This window comes from Dreissena polymorpha, chromosome 10 (genome assembly GCF_020536995.1).
Source record: "Dreissena polymorpha isolate Duluth1 chromosome 10, UMN_Dpol_1.0, whole genome shotgun sequence".
In the NCBI taxonomy this organism is placed as follows: Eukaryota; Metazoa; Mollusca; class Bivalvia; order Myida; family Dreissenidae; genus Dreissena; species Dreissena polymorpha.
Window position 1 is genome coordinate 75161156 of NC_068364.1, and position 20504 is coordinate 75181659.

Consider the following 20504-nt stretch of genomic DNA (forward strand, 5'->3'; position numbering starts at 1 on the left):
TCACCATATGTTTAAAGGATTTTCTGGTAGAATAATTTCCATGTACTCGTATTGGTGATATCTTAATATCGTTTAACCCAACTGCATTTGATTGCATTCAAGAATGAATCTATATCCTATAGTCTGATACCTCCATATTCTACTGATTGAATTAATTGAGTTCGTTTAATTTTATCCGGTTTACCGTCCCATATGAAATTACATATTTCTGATTTTATATCTTCAATAATATCATTTGGTGGGTTTGGGAGAGCTGTTATTATATAAATTAATTTAGGGAGTGGAAAAGTTTTCAACACGGTGTTTTTTGCCGATTAGTGTAAGTTTACGATGCTGCCATGATTTTAAACAATTTTTAAATTTTTGTAATTTAGGCAATATGTTTTTTAGAATTGTTTCATTTTCATTGTTTGTAAAGGTTATTCCTAACGTTGTTGCTTCATCTGATGTCCAATTGAATTTCATTTCTTTTTAAGATGAATATTACTTTGTTTAAATTTACCTACTCGTAGCACAGTGCATTTAGTTTTGTTTAGTTTAAGACCAGATGCCATTCCAAACAGGGTTAGCGATTGTATAAGATTATCGAATGATTCACTACTGTCATTTAAAACATATGTTGCATCGTCAGCAAATAGGGACTGTTTAATTTCTTCGTCAGGTTCTAGTGATATTCCTTTTATATGTTTATTTGATTGGATGTAGTGTGATAGATACTCGATGCATATAATAAATAGTGAGGATGAAAGTGGGTATCCTTGTCTTACCCCTTGTTCGATGTTAAAACTGTTTGAGAAAAAGCCATTGTTGATAATTATACGGTTTATATCCGTGTAAAATAGTTTTACAACTTTAATAAGACTTTCACCGAAATTCATATTTTCTAAGCAAGAGAACATAAACGAATGGTCTAGTGAATCGAAAGCCTTTTCGAATTCTGCAAAGAAAATAAAGCCAGAATTGTTGGGTTGGTTTAAGTAATTTATGCATTCTTGTATCAGACGTACGTTTTCACCAATGTAACGTCCTTTAATGAAACCAGATTGTGATCTTGAAATGATTGATGGTAATATTTTTTTTATTCTGTTTGATATACTTTTAGTTGCAATTTTAGAATCATTGTTCAGTAAACTAATAAGGCGCCAGTTTGATAAGGATTCTAAGTTTTTTCCAGGTTTTGGAATGAGCGATATTATACCTTGTTTTTTATAGCGTAGTTAAGATTTCGTTGTTAAATGAATAGTTAAGTGAAATAATAAGTTGTGTTTTTATATCATTCTAGAATATTTTATAAAATTCGATTGTGATGACATCCGATCCTGGACTTTTGTTGTTTTGCATTTATTTTAGTACTAATCCACATTCATATTCATTAAGAAATCCATTGCACAGTAGCTTTTCCTCTTGATTTAAAGCATGGCGTGTATTTTTAAAAAGGGTGTTATTTTCAACATGTTTTCGTTTATAGAGGGTTTCGAAAATGAACGTTGTTCTTCTAGTATTTGAGGTTCTGTGTGTTATATCTTAGCCATTGACTACTAATTTGTGTACAGTTTTTTGTTCACTTCTACGTTTTTCGATGTTTGCGAAGTATTTTGTATTTTTTTCATTGTGTTCAATAAGCTGTGCACGTGCTCGTAGTATTATTCCATTAAGATATGTATGATGAATTCCTTCTTATACTTGTTTATTTGATGTTATTTCATCCTCAATGGCTTTGGTGTCGTTTGTGTTTGTTTCGTGTAATTGTTTTTCAAGTGTTTCAATGATTTTGATGGTTTCAGTTTCAAGTTTGTGTGTTTCTTTTTGTTTAAATGATGTGTATCTAATTGTTGTGTTACGTATTTTTCCTTTATTTACTTCCCATAAGGTGTTTGTGTTCGCATCTTTATTATTTTGAACTGTATTGAATATTTCTTGTTTTATTTGCGTTTGGTATTGTGTATCTAATAAGACGCTGTTGTTAATTTTAAAGTATCCTGTGACTCTTTCAAGTTGTATTTTATGCAGTTTAAGTTCAACTAGCAAGTGGTCAGTCATAAATCCTGGTTTTATGCTACATTTGTCAATAATGTTGCAGAGAGACTCAGATATAAAAAATAGTCTAATCTACAAAATATTGTTGGTTTTGTGTTTGAGTGCCAGGTGAATTTGCTTTCGTTTGGATAAACTGTACACCAGATGTCTATCATATTGTTGTTTTCAATTATGTTATTTAATATGTTTCTATTTTTAGGATGAGTATAAAGGTTTCCCTTCTTTTTATCTAATAATATGCAAATCTTATTTAGCGTCATTGATTTTGTTCAAATATAATCTGGCGCTTCTCGTATGTATCATAGTTAAAGTAGTCAAAGTAGAATATATATCTCTTTTCATATATGATATGTATGTTTATATAGAATTCCATAATCAGGATGAAAAATAACAACGTAAACCGGGAGTTATCATGTATGTTTTATAACATCTGATTAGTATGTTGAAATACATGATTGAATAAAGGCACGGTTATTTGTCTTTTACAAATCAAATCATGCCAAAACATCAAACCTCGAGCATAGAACTGTCCTCAGAAATAAAAACAAAATATGAAACATAAACAAAATAAGAGTTATAATAACAATACAAAGTAGATTAAAATCATACAACGACAGGAGTCTTGAAAAATGATTTATAAGACAATCTGGTAAACAAATGCATCAGAAGCATACATTAAAAGTAACATAAATGTTTAAGTATTTTAAAATTAAAAACTGTTCGTTAATAATGTATCCTCACTATAGTTAATGGCTTCAGATGTTTTATTGCAGCTACAATCATTGCGGTATGTTTGCTCTAATTGTATGTACAATATCAAATGCTGGAACAAACACTAGTATGATACATGTTCTATTAATTCATGTATGTTCAGCAGCGATTGTTCTCTTTTACGTTTAAGGTGACTGATGAGCGCTTCGAATTCTACCCTTGATGTATAATGGTTTGGCGTTTACGTTTGTGTTAGTTTTTCAGTATCTTACTTAAAATTTCTTTCGTCTGTGATCAGATTTGTTTATGCAAACTTAAAGTTTACTGGACGCATTTAGCAATGACCTTCGTAAATGCTTTGAACATAGTCGTTAATGTGCTATGGATGTACTTAAATACTCATTGGGGGAAGTGTTACCGCGGACTTCTTCACTAGAACATCGTTTTCGGACTCCATTCCGTTACTTATCCTTCGATGGACTGTCAGTAATTTCGCAGGCTGTAACGTGCGGTGATCCGGTGGAGGATACATTTGGATATTCATTGTTTGCGCTTTGGGTCACTATACCCCTACTTTTGGAGACGACGACACCTCGTTGCATAATAGATCTTTTGTTTCTGGAGATAAAGAAAATCTTTCGAAAGATCAGAAGATTGTTAGAATTCCTATTGTGCGTATGGCAAGGAAACGTTGATGAATATTTAACAGCTTTATGATAGACGTGAAGGACAATGTACTTAATCCTAATCCGACTGTATTGTAAACCTGCACGAGACTGCATAGCATTGTTTAATTTGTTACGAACTTACTAATATATAACTTGGCCTCAATAGTAAAATAGTTTAATACATTATGTCAAGCAACATATGAATGAATTGGAATTTAATTTTAAAGACAGGCTAAATATGGAATCGTATAGTTAGTAATCATACCTCATTTCATTGGTTTACGAAATTTCCTTTGACAAGTTCAACATAATAATCGTAAAATATACTTAATATTGAATCGTGCCTGTGTAATGTTCATAGCGTCAAACAAATGTGTTAGTACCTGGGGTCCAATGACATCTGGGTCATTGCGTGGACAGTGTTGGGGTCAATTTTTCCGAACTCTCTCCGGTCGTATTTGAACTCTGGGCTTTGTAATTTTCTATGCAACGAAAAAAAAGGATTGTTTCAAATTGAATTAAATTCAGTTTATTTCGTTATTTTGTTTTGCTGCACTAAGCAATATATTTCCAAACCGCAGCATTTTCAATTCGTATGGAGGTGTCAATGCAATTAAGCTAATGAATGCATTAAATTATCAATTAAAATGCGGACCGCCGAATTAGAAGCGGCTGCAATTAAACAACTTTTTTTGGAATGAGCATGTTTATCGCCAGATTTTATGAGCTCATTTTTACGATTAACATAATTTCAAATGAGAAAACCGTATAAAACAGGTGAAATGAAAAACTATAAATTACTTTAGATTATAAACATTAAAAACCATCGCATTATTACTTTAAGGAGTTCCTGAATGTATCGTTAAGCGATCTGTACTCTTGTTCTCCGCGACGCCGACGGGTCAGAGTGGACAACAGCTCTTTCTGGCGAACGACATTCTGCGTCTTGCCGGCTTCGTCTGTGTCGGGTGAAGCGGCTGTAGATCCTGCGACATATTCGTCTGCAGAAACCACTGGTTTCAAGTTGTCGTCTTTTACCGTCTAAAAAACACATCATATAGGTCTTTGTGAATTTCATAATTAATAACTTTACCAGGAGTTGTAATTATTTTGGATATGCCAGTGTATGCAGATAATACAGATCATACGTCCAAATATGGTATGTACCGCAACTCACATTCAAAGCTACATGTACATATAGATTTTGGATTAAGACTTTGTTTGAATTCTTAATCACGATTATTACATACCTTTTAACACGGATAAAAGGAGAACCAAGTTATACAAAATCAAATCTAAATGTTTAAACAATGTTGGAAGAAAAACATCTAGAATGATACCTTTATTTTCATTTGCCGTGTAAATACGAGGATACACCACATGTTTTCTTTAAAAAAATGTTACTGAGGACATACAATTAACATTCAATAAGAAATCAAGGGGCGAACCAAAATGGAGATTGATGATTGGCTAATCGAAAACAATATCCATTAAGAGTATGCTTAAAGGGTGTGTTCGACTTGTTCGTTTGCAAAAAAGAAGAGAAAAATAACCAACCTGCATATTTCTAACTAACTCCAGTCCTTTCTTGACAGTGACAGTGGAGTCTTCGGACGTCTTCGCGCGTTTCGGCGTGAATAGTCCAATATCCGTAATGGAGAGTATTTCAAGGAACGTGGACATACGATGGATACACATGCATAGAAACTGTATCGCCTGGCGAAAAAAACTTAATGTTTAAAAATATTATTTCATAGAAAACCATTTTTCATTCAATGTGATTGTATTTATATTGCACTGAAACACTGGATATTCAATGTTCGTATGTCAAAATTGCAGTGATAACATTGAATGTTCAATGCGTCTTTGCAAATGCTAAATATCAAATGCGCGTTTGCACACATTGAAATTTATATTAGTTTCATCTTTGTTCATACTGCTTAGCAGCACTAAAAGTAAAACGCACCTTTGTCCATACTAATATATAGCTTCGTAAACCAAATGCGTCATGTCTGGATTGAAAAACTAATATTGTGTATTAAATTTATTATTGTTATTTACAGCGTTTATGTCCAAATTGCAATGCAATATGTTGTCTGTTTCATCAGGGCAATGCAACATGGTATACTATATGCATTAATTACAAAACTAAATTAAACTAAATCATTTATATTTGACGCGTCTGTCTCTATACTGCATTTCAAACGCGTGTTCTTCAGGTTCGTTGTCCATTTGTCGCTGCTCAAATTGCATTAAAACGTCCACGATGCAAAATTTACACGATGATTGTGCAATCACAAGGTGTGTACATAAAAGCCTTAAAGCAAGAGAACGTTAAACATTCGTGTACACCATACAACATGATACAAGTGCGCTTGATTATCAAACTGTTACAACTCTTAATATTAAGGTCGGCAAGATGTGACTTTATTAGACACTTACTAAATGACATGCTATCTGCAGATACCTATCTTCCATGCCAGGTGCTTGGCAGGAAGTTAATCGGTATCCCTAAATAAAGTAGCTGTTGGTTAGACAACCGACAGTAACAGATCAAGTGTGCGAGAATCGAGAGTACGATTTTATTCAATTCAGGTAAAATGCCCTTGATAATAAGTAACGAGGATGGTTCCTTTATATGTATATGTGAAAAAATGCAGTGTGAAAAAACACTTAAGTAATGTAATTTCTGTACACTTACCAGAAGTACCCCAAACACGGCGGTGAACGCGATGCTGATGGGCTCAATGGACGCCCCGCGGCTTCCGGCTGCGCAAGTCAGCTGTATGGAAATGTTGCCGCCCGAGTCGGCGTTCACTTGCTGTAGGGAGAACACGATCGTCACGAAGAGTGCGTTCACGAGGAGGAAGAATAGACACACCTTGTTTCTAGTAATAAAACACACACACAAACAAAGTAAGATTTTTATTTGACATTACATTTTCTCCCGTTGGAACATGACAAGAAAACTCACGTTATTTGTAAAACATAAACAAGTGAAGGGGTTTTCTCTGGGGTTGAATCAAATTCAGAGAAAATAAATCTTTGCTCGTGAAAACTTGGAGATTTATCTTAGAAATACGAAGTGGAAATTGGAAAGACCAAGATGTTTTAAAGCCAAAACACAATTCTGAGTGTTATATATCTGGTAATTGCAGTTTTCCGTAATAAAAGTAGTATAATACCAATCCTTTTTTAATGAAAAATATTAAAACTAAGACTAATCGGCAAAAATCAAAACGTAAAAACAGAATAAACAACAGGTCTTAGTTGCGAAGAAACGTCTTTTTATAACAACAGCAACCGCTGCTGCTTCAAAAAAAAAAAACAAAAAAAAACACAAGCGGCCATCAAACCTCAGTTCTATCAGTTTCTTCTGCGTTTCCTCCTGTTGCTTCTTATCAGGTTTCATCGGTAACAGGTACGTGACGATAAGCTCCCGCCAGAAGGTCTCTTCCTCGGGCGGGAGTATTTTGGTGATGCTCTTCTGGAAATCAGGGTCCTGTGTCCATTGACCCGGTCCATGTTGCTCACGGTTGCTGTTGTCATCTGTGTCTTCAAACAGAGAGTTTACTTTCGGTCATATGAGACGAATTTGGGAGGTGGACATATGTAGATGAGTATGCAGTTGCTATGGCAACTATACAAACGTGAAACGTTTTTTATAAACTTTTTTGTCGTAGCACTAATTCTTTGTAAGAAGACCGTTAGTTAATTACTGCAACGATATTTTTTTCACATATCTGTGGTAATATCTTGTTTGGCATGTTTTTACATTTGAATGTTTTCAACTACAACAAATGTCAATCTTTTTTTTTTATCATTTAATACACACGAAAAAAAGAGCTTTTTTAAATTAAGCGGAATATTTTTTTTTTATTTGCTTAAAAACAAAACAGATTTTGCTTTGGCAACAAAACACATCAATGGCAGTGCCCTCTGCGTAGAAAATTAATAGCGAGTTTGCAATAAAAAGATGACTTTAAATTAAAATAATGTTGGCTTATTACGGTGCATTTTGGCAATACAAATTAACAGCGTTTTGTCTTTCAAATAAGCAGTGATTTAAGCGTTGAAATAACTTTGCGTTTAAATTTAAAATTCTGGTCTTTTGTAAAAAAATATTATCTTCGAATTCAGGATAAGAAAGATAAGATGTTAAGAACGGTAAATTCCCCTGATGCGTTTGAATACGAGTCCAGGTTAAATAGGTTATGCACAATTAAACAGGTAAATGGGTTGCTTATCTGAGGTAAATGTATACCTACAATTAATAATACGATAACTTGAGAATATGTACATGAATTGTATTATGATAATGAAACTGCTTCATACACACATAAATGTGTTATTGACGCTATTTAGAAGATATATATATTTATATTGCAATTGTGTTATCGTAATCAGATGTCCATAAAAGGTTCGCGAATTTTGTGTATCAAACGGATTGTGTTGTGAAATTAGTTATTATTATTAATTATTGATAATAAATCGGATACAAAAAAACATAAAACATGAATGTATAACTTATATAATATTTCACAAATCCTAATGTTTGACTTGTAATAAATAAGTTCTTCAAAAACTGAATAAAAGCAACAACTAATATTTGTAGTATTTACCACACAAATGACAATGTTATATCAAACACATCGAAAGAATCGAATAATGTTTAATATTGCCCTTCATTATATTCGTTTTAGGGGGCTTTATTTTTGTCATTTTAACATTACGTTAACTTGTATAAACTACGCGAAAATATCGAAATATTATGATCTTGTCATACTTCTCTCTTTGGCATCTTTGAACAAGTATGATGCTGCAGACTCATTTCCGTTAGTCTTGTGATCGGCGGCGGGCGGGTCAACGATCTTAGCTTCAAGGTCATCCAGGCGTTCCAAGACGGCGCTCAGTTTAATATCCACGGTGTCCGGCGTCTCTTGTGGGCAACACATACACCTTTTACCATGAAAATAAACATAATTTAACTTTTATTTAGCCTTAAAAAGTTAATAAATCTGTTTGAACTACAGTTTCAGTCCTTATTTTTAAGAAATGTTTTTATTTTAGTTTAAACAGGATTGATTTTTATTTGTATTGTCAAACATGTTAAAAACAAACAATTAAGATCAACAGTTCCATTCCGCTGACACAATGACCCATTGAGAAAAAATGACCCATTAAGTCAAATACAACGATATGAACATTTTTCAATATTTATATGAATACAACATGCATTAAATCTTGTCTGGCAATTAAAATACATGTATTTTTACAAAAAATCATGTTAAATGACAACTGTAAGAAACGATAATTGAAAGCAATTACGTCAGGATTTGGTAAACGATAACACGATGAACTTATCAATTATGATTATCTTACACAAAACTTCTCAATCGTAAAGAAGACATTGGTTTTAAAATGCAAATGATTTCATCGAGTTTTCATCGGAACCGAAATCTTCATTAAAAAAAGAAATTTGTTTTGAAAGTGATACACTTTATAAAGTCTATTTATTTTTAATTTGAAAAAATCTCTTCATACACATCTGAAGAAAAACTCGGAGGGTTAGTGCGTCCACTGTTTTTCAATTGCACTCAAGAAAAATCATTGGTACTGTCAAGCTTGGGATAATGAATAGGGAATCATTGTGCTCTATCCGTACTGTGGGGAAAAAAACTTACTTAAAGAGGTTACCGAAAGCAAACATATATCCCGATTTTCCCTCTCTCCCCTCGGCAAATCCGATCTTGTCAAGCCATTCCTGCATCGCCCCTTTCTTTTGCGGTAGAGTTTTAACAGACTCGCCTGGCTTTTGATCTGAAAAAAAAAGCGATTTTTTGCATAATTTCTATCATCTTATATTGTTATTATTGTTCATGCCATGCTGGTAATGCGGATACTTTGATAACAGATGGCACTTCGATAACAGAGAACAACAAAAGCCACGCGCGAGAGATACGTTCCTCAGTTTGTTTTTTTTAAAGTTATATCCTAAAGATGAGTTTTTCAGACATGGCACATGGTCTAGTTTATAAATGGTGTATCCTTTTCTATTGGGAAGAAAACATATCACGGAAGAATGGTAGATTTTCCCCCAAAATAATAGAAAATTCGGTCGGAAAACAGCATGAACTGGATGAACAGTAAACATTTCAACGAAATAAAACTACTTAAAAATATTGCAATCAATTGTTTGATATTCCAGCATGTAGAGTAATCACTGTGCTGCAAATACTGAAATTTTGATAGTATTCAATTAAACATAAACGAAGATAGGACATGTTTTAATAGGTAGTATTCATGCAGTTGCAGACACTTTGATTACCGATAACAGACACTTCGGATAACAGAGACTTTCAACAGATTGGAGACTCTCATAACCTAGTTTTAACTTTTACCTGAAATGTATTTATGTATATAATTGCTTTTCTTTATAAACATTTTGAAGTACAAATCAATGTGTATAGTCAAGCGCGACACATTGGGAATCTATGCATAACTTAATTACAAACACATGTGAAATACAACAACTAGCGTTGTTCGTTTTCAAAAATCACATTTATTTACTATTAGTAAATACTATTAATATTATAATTGCAATTTTTAAATAAGATTACAATGCTTATATCTGATGAAATATATTTCAAGTGACGACCGGAAATATTTGTCTACATAATGAACTTGTTATTTAGCAATCTCCACGCAGAGTTGTCGTTCCTTGCTCTCACATACAACTCTGCGAAAGGCTCAGCACGACATTTTGTCTATAAAATAGCTAAAACCTAACAAACGCATTCAATGTATATTTGATTTGGATATTTAAGATCGCATGCATTAAATTAAGAAATATGACTTTTAAATGTACGATAAATCGTGCAAATACATGCGAGTTTTAATGCAACTCTTTGGAACTATTTTATTGCCCATTTACGCAGATGGAATCATTCCACGCACTTAACATATGTAAATAATTGAACATTATGTTTATTGAGTGACGTTGGGAATTGCTTCGACGTGTGTATGTATGTTGGTTTCTTAACAACAAAAAACCATATCAATTTTATAATAATGAATTAAGACTGATGATAGATATTATGGTATGAGATGGTTTTCTTTAATGCAGTGAATGCAATGTAACCGTCGTGCAAGAGATTGTTTAGTATACTGTTACCTCAATGATGAACGCTTGGTATGATTATGACATGAATGAGACGCTTTCATAACAATAGTCCGTTCTGAGCCCAACACAGAGGTGAATGTAATGTAACCGTCGTGCAAGAAATTTGTTATTTAGTGGTAACTTCAGATTCAGAGAGATGAAAATACAACGGATCATGTGGATCAACACAATAGTGTATAATTTTACTTATAGCAGGTATCTAAATAAAGGGAGCGAAGGGGTCTTTAAGAGGCAAATACACCTACATAAAATCCTATGTCGTTGGAGCTTATTAGAATCGCATCATATCATTAAGATGATACTAATGCGTAGACACAACATTAATAAGAGAATTTAAAACTCCCTTTATCTTGAGCTTTGCTTATAGGGAGAACTTACTTTTACACAATGATAACGTAAGCTCGAAGTGCGAATCACCTAACCCTAAATCACTATTTGTTGAGTTAAAAGAATTTCGGACCTGTATCGCTACTGATATTTATCTTTAAGTAGCAGTGTAAGCAGAGTGATGTTTCATGACGTTCTATCTAATATTTAAGTAAATGACCTTAGTACCTTTATTAGGGCATAATTATACATGGTTTAGATCAACCGTATAGCTACAAGGGACATTCGTTAAAATTGTTTAAGCTCGTGTACTTTTCGAAGATCCGGCGGTTGGCTGAATCGAAAGTTGGAAAATATATGGTCATATAGACAGTACTCATCAGACATATCGTATTTGTTTCACATTTATCTTTTACATTTATACAAAACCATAATCATATTCCAAAGGAATAAGAACACGTTTAGGTAATTCGTTTTTAATTAACATCAGTACATACATTTTTATGCATTGCCTGCTTACTATAACCGTATTCCACAGCGAATTCTGCATTTCTGATGTACTAAAAAGAGTGTGTTAAAAAAGTGTCGAATAATCGGGAACAGAAGTGCTATTGTCATAGAGATGATCGGTTAAAGAAATGTCCATGAAAATTTGGCATTCTACTCTTTAAACATTTGAATCTACTCACATACGTTAGTAAACTAAAATGTGACATCAACACACTGACATGTTTTAACATTAATAGATATACTGAACTTTTATTTCGAAAAGTAAGCACGTTCTTGGTATATTTTCATGTATTTTTATTTTGTTGAAATATGCACTGATCATCCAATTTATGCTGATTATCGATGTAATTTTATCGTTTTTTTTTTAAATATATTCCACCGTTTTTCTGCGAACTTCTTTCTTCGCAATACGAATTGCTATACAATTAATCGACCAAACAATGCCTCGTGTCTGAAAACCGAATGAAAAGAACATAAATGCAAAAAAGCTAGAGAAATCTCCTCTCGCGCGTGGCTTTTGTTGTTCTCTGTAATTGAAGTACCATTTGTTTTCAAAGTATCCACATACCCGGCCTGTTGTTATTGTACACAAGACTAATTTCTCATGGAGATACCAATATTGTTTTTTCCAACTGTCAACCAAATTATTGTTGGTAAAAGCACCAGCCTATCAGTGCTCTGGCAGCCGCATAAAAACCCATCCCATGTGAAGGTGTTTACAATAAGTGTTCATGTCTCAGATCAATACTGACCTATCCAAACAACTGTAGCGCTGTAGATAAAGCGTAAACGACTTGTTTTTAGTTAGAAAAAATCTTTCAACATTTAAAAAACGCACTACGAAAATATCTTAGCGTTCTCTGTTCTATGAAGTTTTTATTCAGCAATCAATTATCTAAGTCCACGCTTTCCCCAAGGAAAAATGACGTGACGTCAATTTCTAGCGGAAGCGCTGAATTTATCATCCTTATTTTGTTTATCTTATTTATTTCTTACTTTGATTACTGCGACATAACCAGAATCACTCGACCAAGTCTCACCTGCGGCAGGCTTCGGATCCTCCCTGGTTCCCCAGGACACCACGTGCAGGTTCCCGATGGAGTAAAGCATCAGTAGCATCGACATTGAGGGGATGGCGAGGAAGTAGAGGAAACCATGAAAGATACACCAAAACTCCTGGGAAGAAAATGTTATAAAATACAGGTTTATGTCATGAAAGAAAACGGTGCGTTACAGAATAACGAGTTTTAAGATCTGACTTTGTGCTGGTATTTTTGTTTTTCATTTGCGGTTATTGCGCCAGCTCCGAAGTCGAAATTAAAACATGAACTGCGAATATCAGTAAGGTCTAAAATACCGAGCAATCACATTATCATGCAAATGCAAACCGCGACTATCGAGCTGATGCGAATATCTTGTTAGCACTGGTATGGAATTCAAACATGAACCGCTAATATTCAGAATGTTGAAATTTCGATCCAGCAAATATATTTAATGCGGGAAATCACGTGATCAGATTTGAGAAAAAACTGGCCGCCAATTCCTCGATTCGATGGAGAAATTGAGTCTTCAAACATACATCTACCTTATTACTTACTTGTTTTTAATCGGATGACGCCTATCATAGGGCCAACCGGAAGCGGTTTCAGCGAGTACCAACCGTTTTCCTCTGGTTGGTCTGAGTGTGGAGATAACTTATGGAATATTTCGCGATTTCCTGAACAGTCCATTGACATTGAACACGGACTAACAATAATATCACTGTTTTCACACTAATTAGCACTGTTTAAGTACCAGTTGTTCATGTGGATGCATTTTGGTTGACAAAAAAATGGATAACTCTATTGCTCATGGCGTTATTTTCAAGGTAAAGTTGAGTTTCGATTGGTTTTTACGATTGATATTGAGCACGCACATGACCCTTATACACGGACAACTTCTTGAACAACCTGATATTGAGCAAGGACATGTCAAGAATACCGTTTTCTCCGCCCAATAAGTCTATAACAACCTGGCATTGGCATGTTCTGGTACATGTAGCGATAGATATCTAATGTAAAGGCACTGTAAATGTTAGTATACGAAATTGGCTATCTGGATCATCGAACTTTTCTTTTTTATAGGAATTTTAGCCTGTTTCGGTGTAGCTGCTTTTTGTTTTGGCTTGCGAGTATTTGAAAATGTTGTTTTTCCTCCAGACAGTTTTAATAATGCTTTTTTGACTGCTGTTTTTTACTTGAAGAAATTCCTTGAAGAAAGGCTCGCGCTCGCGGCGTTCTAAGCCTCGCAATATACATTTCTCTCTATTCAACGCTTACCTAGTATCATACAGCTAAATGTTTTTATATAACAAACTACGACTCATTGAATAAAGATGAGGTTTATCCCACACCTTATCTTTATTCAACGCCTGTACATATACATGGGGACTTGTTTTTGCCGTTCACCTCTGGTTAAAAGTCAAACGCAGTGAGGACTTGTACACGATTTAAGTAGTTAACATGTATCAAGATATTTCGTGAGCATTTTATTCATCAAATAAAAAAAAAAATGTTTATTGTCTTGATATTTTATTTAATTGTTATCAATGACAATAATGATAACAATAAAATAAATAAATAAAAATAAATCACTATTGCGTGTGTAATTTTTAAATCATATCAATCAAATTATATATACCGTATATAATTAAAGCCGCAATTTATCAATCCAAATGCAGCGTTTCTTTAAAATTCGTTTAGCTAAAAAGATTTTTTTTTAACCAAACGGGCATGTAAACTAGTGTCTCCCGCGTGGTAGCCAGACATTCTAACCACGACGCTAAGAAGCTTACACAATTCCTCGTATGTTAGAAAAGAGCTTATTTATTACACCGCAAGACCTCATTTAACTACACAGCTGACGAAATCACTTGATTGCGTCATTCATGTTCAGGTGTCTAATGTAAGCATTTGGTACGAGTGTGTGTCTTTACGATAAATTATTATAAATAATTTGAATACAAGTGTTGGACTATATGGATATTACACAAATGAAACCGGTAAGACTGAATTATCGATATCTTTAAGTGTCGGTTGTACTCGAATAACACTATGTTTTTTTAACAATTGACGGATTAAGAAAAGTGTCAGTGAATTGTTCTTTAACTTTTTGAAGGAAACCAAAGATCAAAGAATTGCCTTCTTACACCAAGTGTTTTAAAACGGAAAATAATAATAAAGATGAAGAAATGTACATTTAATTGGTAAATGTGTGCAGAATTTTCATGAAAGTTTGGTGAGTAGAACAAGAACCAGCAGATGTTTGAAATTTTAATGCCAGATAGTAAAATTGTGTAAAAAAAAGAGTTGTTTATAGAGTAAATTCAAAATGGCAGCATTTTTTTGTATTTTGCATTAGTGAAACTAGAATTATCGTCTGTGTTCCACTTGAATGTGTAACATTTTGAATGCTGATTAAATTTTAATCGAGGAATATAGCGATATTTTGTCTTATTACTCTGCTTTTGCGTGGAATTTGTTTGGACTATTTCGAGTCGTGTAATCGGGAACGATCACAAACAATTGTAATATTACTACGCAAGGTAAGATTCAATTAATTTAATCTGTGTTTGCTATTGTTTTTAGCAATTAAAGACATTTTTTATTGCATCGGGAACAAATTAAAAATATATTTTAGGATAAAAGAATACTATGTAAGTGTGATTGTTAACTTGCATTTATCCGACTCGTCTCAGAAATGTTTACACGGCTCGCCAAGCCTCGCCTTGTTAACCTTTCTTCAACTCGTCAGATATATTCAAGTATACAATCACACTGACATAGTATTCTCAATACAGGGCTTTTTTTCCTGTTTTTGTAAAGCGACCTTCCCCCCCCCCACTTTTTGTGAAAAAATAACTGTTCAACATTGTGAAAAAATGAGTCACGAACTGTTCAAAATTGTGAAAATTTGAGTCGCAAATTACCAAAAACGGCCATTCTCACAGAAGGAAAAAAAGCTCCGCTATATAAGTGCTAAAAAAGTGCGATTAATTCAACCTAGCTCTATATACGTTGTTTATCTTTATATTTGTCAGAACTAGCACGATAATTTCTTCAGATCTATATACGCATTTCTTCTTTTAATGTCGATTTCAGTGTTGGATCGAGATTAAGCCTAGCTTACAAATCGCTAATAATGTTTGAATTGTAATGTCAGAGCAAGCACGATAATCGCATCAGCATGATATTCGAGTTTCCTCTTAAAATATCATTGCTAGCTCGAAGTTCAAACTTGCTCGATATTCGCTGTTCATGTTTGGCATTTGATGTCAGCGCTGGCACGATATCCAAACCAGTTCTAAACCAAACCATATTCGCGCTTTGCCTTTTAATATTGATTTCAGTGCTTGTTCGAAATTTAACCGAGTGCGATATTCGCGGTTCATGTTTGTTTTTCTTGTTTAGCACAAGAAAGATATTACGAACATCTCGATCCTCAATTTTTGATGCGATTTGTTACCAAACATACATGGCGTTAGTAAATATGTATTCACATTCCTTTTTGTAAACAATATACCAACGTGAATTTAAAATTAAAAGTACTGTATTATCGAAGTGGTAGGATTGGTAAGTAACTAAATGCTTATTCAAGTTTCTGATTGAAAATAATACAAAAATATGTATTGCTTTTTATGGTCATAACATTGATCCTTTTTCATATTGACGTATGAAGCCGAGAATGTTGTTTTTCTATATATGGCAAAGAAAATAAACTAAAAGTAGGTGATTCTACTACTAATGCTGCGTTTGCTCTCAAATGGAAATAATGTTTACTTGCGACTGTACGTTATGGAAATGGCAGTTACCTGAGGATGAATTAAAGCAGAAATGATAATTACGCCGGCGACAAAGCACAAAAAGATGTTGATGACGGAACAGAAGCCGTTCTCTGCCGCCTGCTTTATGAGCCCAACTATCACCAGCATCATCACCAACGAGTAGACCGTCGATAAGATGGCGGCATATGCAAGCTATAAAACAATGAGTATCATTTAAAAACCAGTGAATGAAATTTGTAAGTTAGAAGATAGTGGGCAAAATGCAGGCTTACGTAAGTTTATTAACATGGATGTATGTATTTATGAATGATGTACACAAATTCGCAACACGTATTGTATGTATTGGAATAGGACGAAACTACGAATATTCTAAAACATGTTTGCTTATTATATGTATATGTAATGTTTAGTGTTATGACGGGGAACATAACTATAAAAACCAGAAATCAAGAATAAAAAGTGGAATAAATTAAAAAACGAAATATTCTTAATGAAATACTAAAGGACAATGGATTGAAGGTTAAAAACATGTCGAATTTTAAGTAGTCGACATAATAATACACATAGGCAAAATGCAATAATGACAATAACTTAACTCTAACGAATGTTAAAACATTGTATTTGTGAAATGTTTATCAGACTACATGTACTTACTTGAGTTTCGCTCTTGGCAACGAAACACAAGAGGATAAAGATGGCGACAGGGATTAGGTTGAGTACGAGAGCCCAGTATAAGGACAGCTGAGGGAACGCCATGTTGATGGCACCGAGCACCATGAGGAAGATGGTGCCCGGCGTGAGGATGGAAGAAACCATGAGAAGCATCTGGTAGCAGACGTAAAGCATTGAGATTTCGCTGTTGCGCTTGGTGATGTTCTTGAAGTCCATGAGAAGGTCAAGGATGTTTGCCATGGTGGAAGGAGTCCAGCGGCGGCGCTGGTTGTAGAACTCGTAGAATCCTGTGAAGAAGTGAACGATGTGATAAATAACAGATAGTAGACACAAAATATGCACTCGTATAAACCCGCGATGAAAGATATGATAAATAATGAGTTGAAGAACTCGTAGAAACCTGGAATAGATTTTAGATATGGTACACGATAAAAAGTATCGCTTTGAGAAATGCACTTAAATAACAGGAAACTAACACCGTACAATCGCATATAAATGGGATAAGATAAAAGAATAATGATTAATTATAAACAACAGTTTACTTAAAAAATAAAAATTTAATATTTAAGATTGCTAAAGAAAAAAACACAAGAATGAGCTTAACAAACACGAGATGCAAACAAAGAGATGATTTACGATCGAGCAAACTAGCTCAAAGAAATAATACACTCTAAGCACAGTTAAGGAAATGCGACAAGAACTAATAGAAACGGGTGGCACAAAAAAGATGAGGAGAAGAGCAAATGAAAGTATTCATTGATAAGTTCCGGGAACGAAAATACTTATTGTCGGGATTAAATATAAACATTGGTAAAACAAATAAGAGTAATAATTGTTAACAGAATATTATGAGAAACCATATCATGCATGCGTGAGGAAACGAAATTGCGATAGTAATATACACATACGAGAAAAGAGTATTATATTTTGCGTACAATATTAAGTTTCAAATGTGCATATATACTGTGTATATGTCTTTCCGAAATACCGTCGGTCCTCGGATTTTTCCGATAATAATTTGGAAAATCCGGAAATGATTCTAATATTGCCGGACCTCGTGTCGCAAATTACACATTACGCCATCACTATATGAGTACATTCGCAAAGGGGGAGAATCGATACCATGTACATTTGGATCCGTTATATCCGATGAATTCGTAAGCAAGCCGGGCATTAACACAGGCCATTGTGACCTTCCCGCGATCTGTCAGTGTCAACAGCTAAACAGGAGTTCGAAGCGATCTACCAACATCTACAGAGGAGTTCGAAGGAAAACAGAGTATCCAGTTATATAACAGGTGATTTCATTTTCATTTTATTTTTAATATCTTAAAATGTTTCAATTAGGAAAAAATGAATGACAGGCCTTTTAACGTGTCATGGAAAGAAGGATGATCGTGGCTATATTTTGATTAAAGTAAAGGGGCTATGGATTGCTTGACCTGCATTGAGTTTTATGGAACAAAAAACATAGGTTATGGGCTTAAAGGATGCAACAACTTCCCCACTGGTAGCACCAATTTGAAAAAAATCAGCTGTCAGTGATCATGAGCTGAGCAAAGCCCACATTGACGCTACGTCAAAAATGGCTGCTAAATGTAGTGACAGTGCAGCTATTGCCAGTTCACAAGCTGGAAAAGCCATGCTATCACTACATTTATCAGAGCGCCAGCGATTGATACATTTGTTTTGAAATGCCCATGTTGTGGGAAAACAAGGCCGTTCCATTACAGACAACACATGGCTATGTAATGTCACTGAAGCCAATGGTGTTGACCTTGGCAAAACCTATCGAAATGGAAAAGCTGCTCTTGCGTTTTATTCGTACAGTGCATGTGCCGAAAAGACAAGACGGTCAAAATGATGAAAGCAGCCAAGGGGTTTTCATTCCTAATCGACGGAACAACGGACCTTTCTGGTGAAGAACAGGAATGTATTTGTACGGGCTGTAATCAATGGCCATGTGCAAGAAAGATTTTTGACCATTTGCTCTCCTAGTAGAACCACAGCGGGTGATCTGAAGGCCTTTGTGGATGATGTTCTGTTGGAGAACGGCCTTTAGAAAGGTATAGCAAATTGCTACCAGCTACCTCTCAATTTGGAAGACAATACCAGCATTTTTATTTTACAATCATTAAAACTTTCAGGAATGAGTTGCATGGTTAAAATCCAAAATTATACACTCAGTAGCCTAACTTTGCTCTTTGAATAATTCATGTATATATAGGGGGTATAACAAAAACTTACTGGCTAATGGACTCGTCCTAATTTTAATCTATACTCAATTATTATCTCATAAAATCATGATATTATGGAAAAAAAACCCATCACACTATACTTATATATAATTAAAATGAATCTTAATATTTCAGAAAAGCTGATTGGATTAGGTTCTGATGGGGCAGAAAATTTTGTAGGGGTACGCAATGGTTTTGCTGCAAAGCTCAAACAGGATATCGGTGGTAATTTATTAAATATTCATTGCTTTAATCATCGTCCAGAACTAGGCTGGCATGACACCATTAAACAAAACAAAACACATGCTACGCTGATTACTTTGCTGACATGACTTTATTTTATGTATCACAAACAGTACAAAAATAACAAAAAACACTGCTGTCCAAGTTTAACTATTGATGTCTCCCAAAGCCACTGATACCCGATGGCTGCCAAATCTTGGCAAGGGTATTGATAGTTTGGTACACAAATTCAAAGCATACTATTCCCACCTATCAACTGTGAGTCACAAAGACCCAAAGGCTGAAAGCCTGGCACGATTGCTCTTAGACAGGTCCCTTATGTCCGTTTTCTAAAGGTTTGATACAGTGAACATTATTTTTGTAGCGATTTTCATATAAAATAGAAAATCAAGTCATGTTAATTTTTAATTATTTATAATGCAAATGACGATGCTTATGTGACTTGAAGGTCATTTAAGAATATCAACAAAAAATTATATGTAACAGGAACTTCTGGAGCCACTGAGCATCCTCTCATCCAAGTTGCAGCAAAAAACAATAACCCTTGCAGATACCCAAATCTACGTGGAAACAGCTGCCGAAATGGTAGATGAGCTGAGATCCAGGTAAATAATAACTATTTTGTGGCTAACTTATCTTATTGCATGCAATTTTTGAATATTTAAATTTATAACAAAAGAAGATAATTTTGCACATATGCCTCAGCCTGTATACTTTTTTGGTTATCTCTGGCCATTGAAAAAAGTGAATGAGGTGGTGGAAAATGGAATCTACCAAGACATTCAGCTGCGGGGCCCTAAGGCAAATTTTACATTTATACCCCCTCATTGGTGGTGTCCTTGTGGCAATTTAAAGTCGTTTTTGCCTTGAAACAACATCTGAAATGTCACTAGTCAAGGCAACCAATGTATTGTCCACAGAATCTTGGCCTTGCAAGAACCAAGATAAATTTCAAGGTAAAACCTGTTGTAGTTAAATGTATTTTACCTTAAATCAGCTTTATCCTGCTATAATTAAAACAAGCAACTTGTCTTTCATGTAGTATATTTGTACTAGCGTAGTAATATATTTTGAAATAATTCAGGGGATATGAA

At 34.2% G+C, this 20504-nt stretch overlaps 1 protein-coding gene across 1 annotated transcript in view; it reads right to left on the reverse strand.

Annotated features, from left to right (window-relative positions):
* Positions 1 to 2444: 2444 nt before the first annotated feature.
* The window catches only part of LOC127847096 (chitin synthase chs-2-like), a 67977-nt gene continuing 49917 nt past the window's right edge, over positions 2445 to 20504 (reverse strand). The window contains exons 18-28 of the mRNA XM_052378704.1: positions 16913 to 17217; positions 16286 to 16450; positions 12477 to 12612; positions 9101 to 9236; positions 8203 to 8375; positions 6773 to 6971; positions 6118 to 6304; positions 4974 to 5132; positions 4255 to 4457; positions 3800 to 3898; positions 2445 to 3366 (exon numbers count right to left, since the gene is read on the reverse strand). Of these exons, the coding sequence (XP_052234664.1) occupies positions 3210 to 3366; positions 3800 to 3898; positions 4255 to 4457; positions 4974 to 5132; positions 6118 to 6304; positions 6773 to 6971; positions 8203 to 8375; positions 9101 to 9236; positions 12477 to 12612; positions 16286 to 16450; positions 16913 to 17217 (1919 nt within the window). The 3' untranslated portion in view covers positions 2445 to 3209. The remainder of the gene's footprint in view (positions 3367 to 3799; positions 3899 to 4254; positions 4458 to 4973; positions 5133 to 6117; positions 6305 to 6772; positions 6972 to 8202; positions 8376 to 9100; positions 9237 to 12476; positions 12613 to 16285; positions 16451 to 16912; positions 17218 to 20504) is intronic.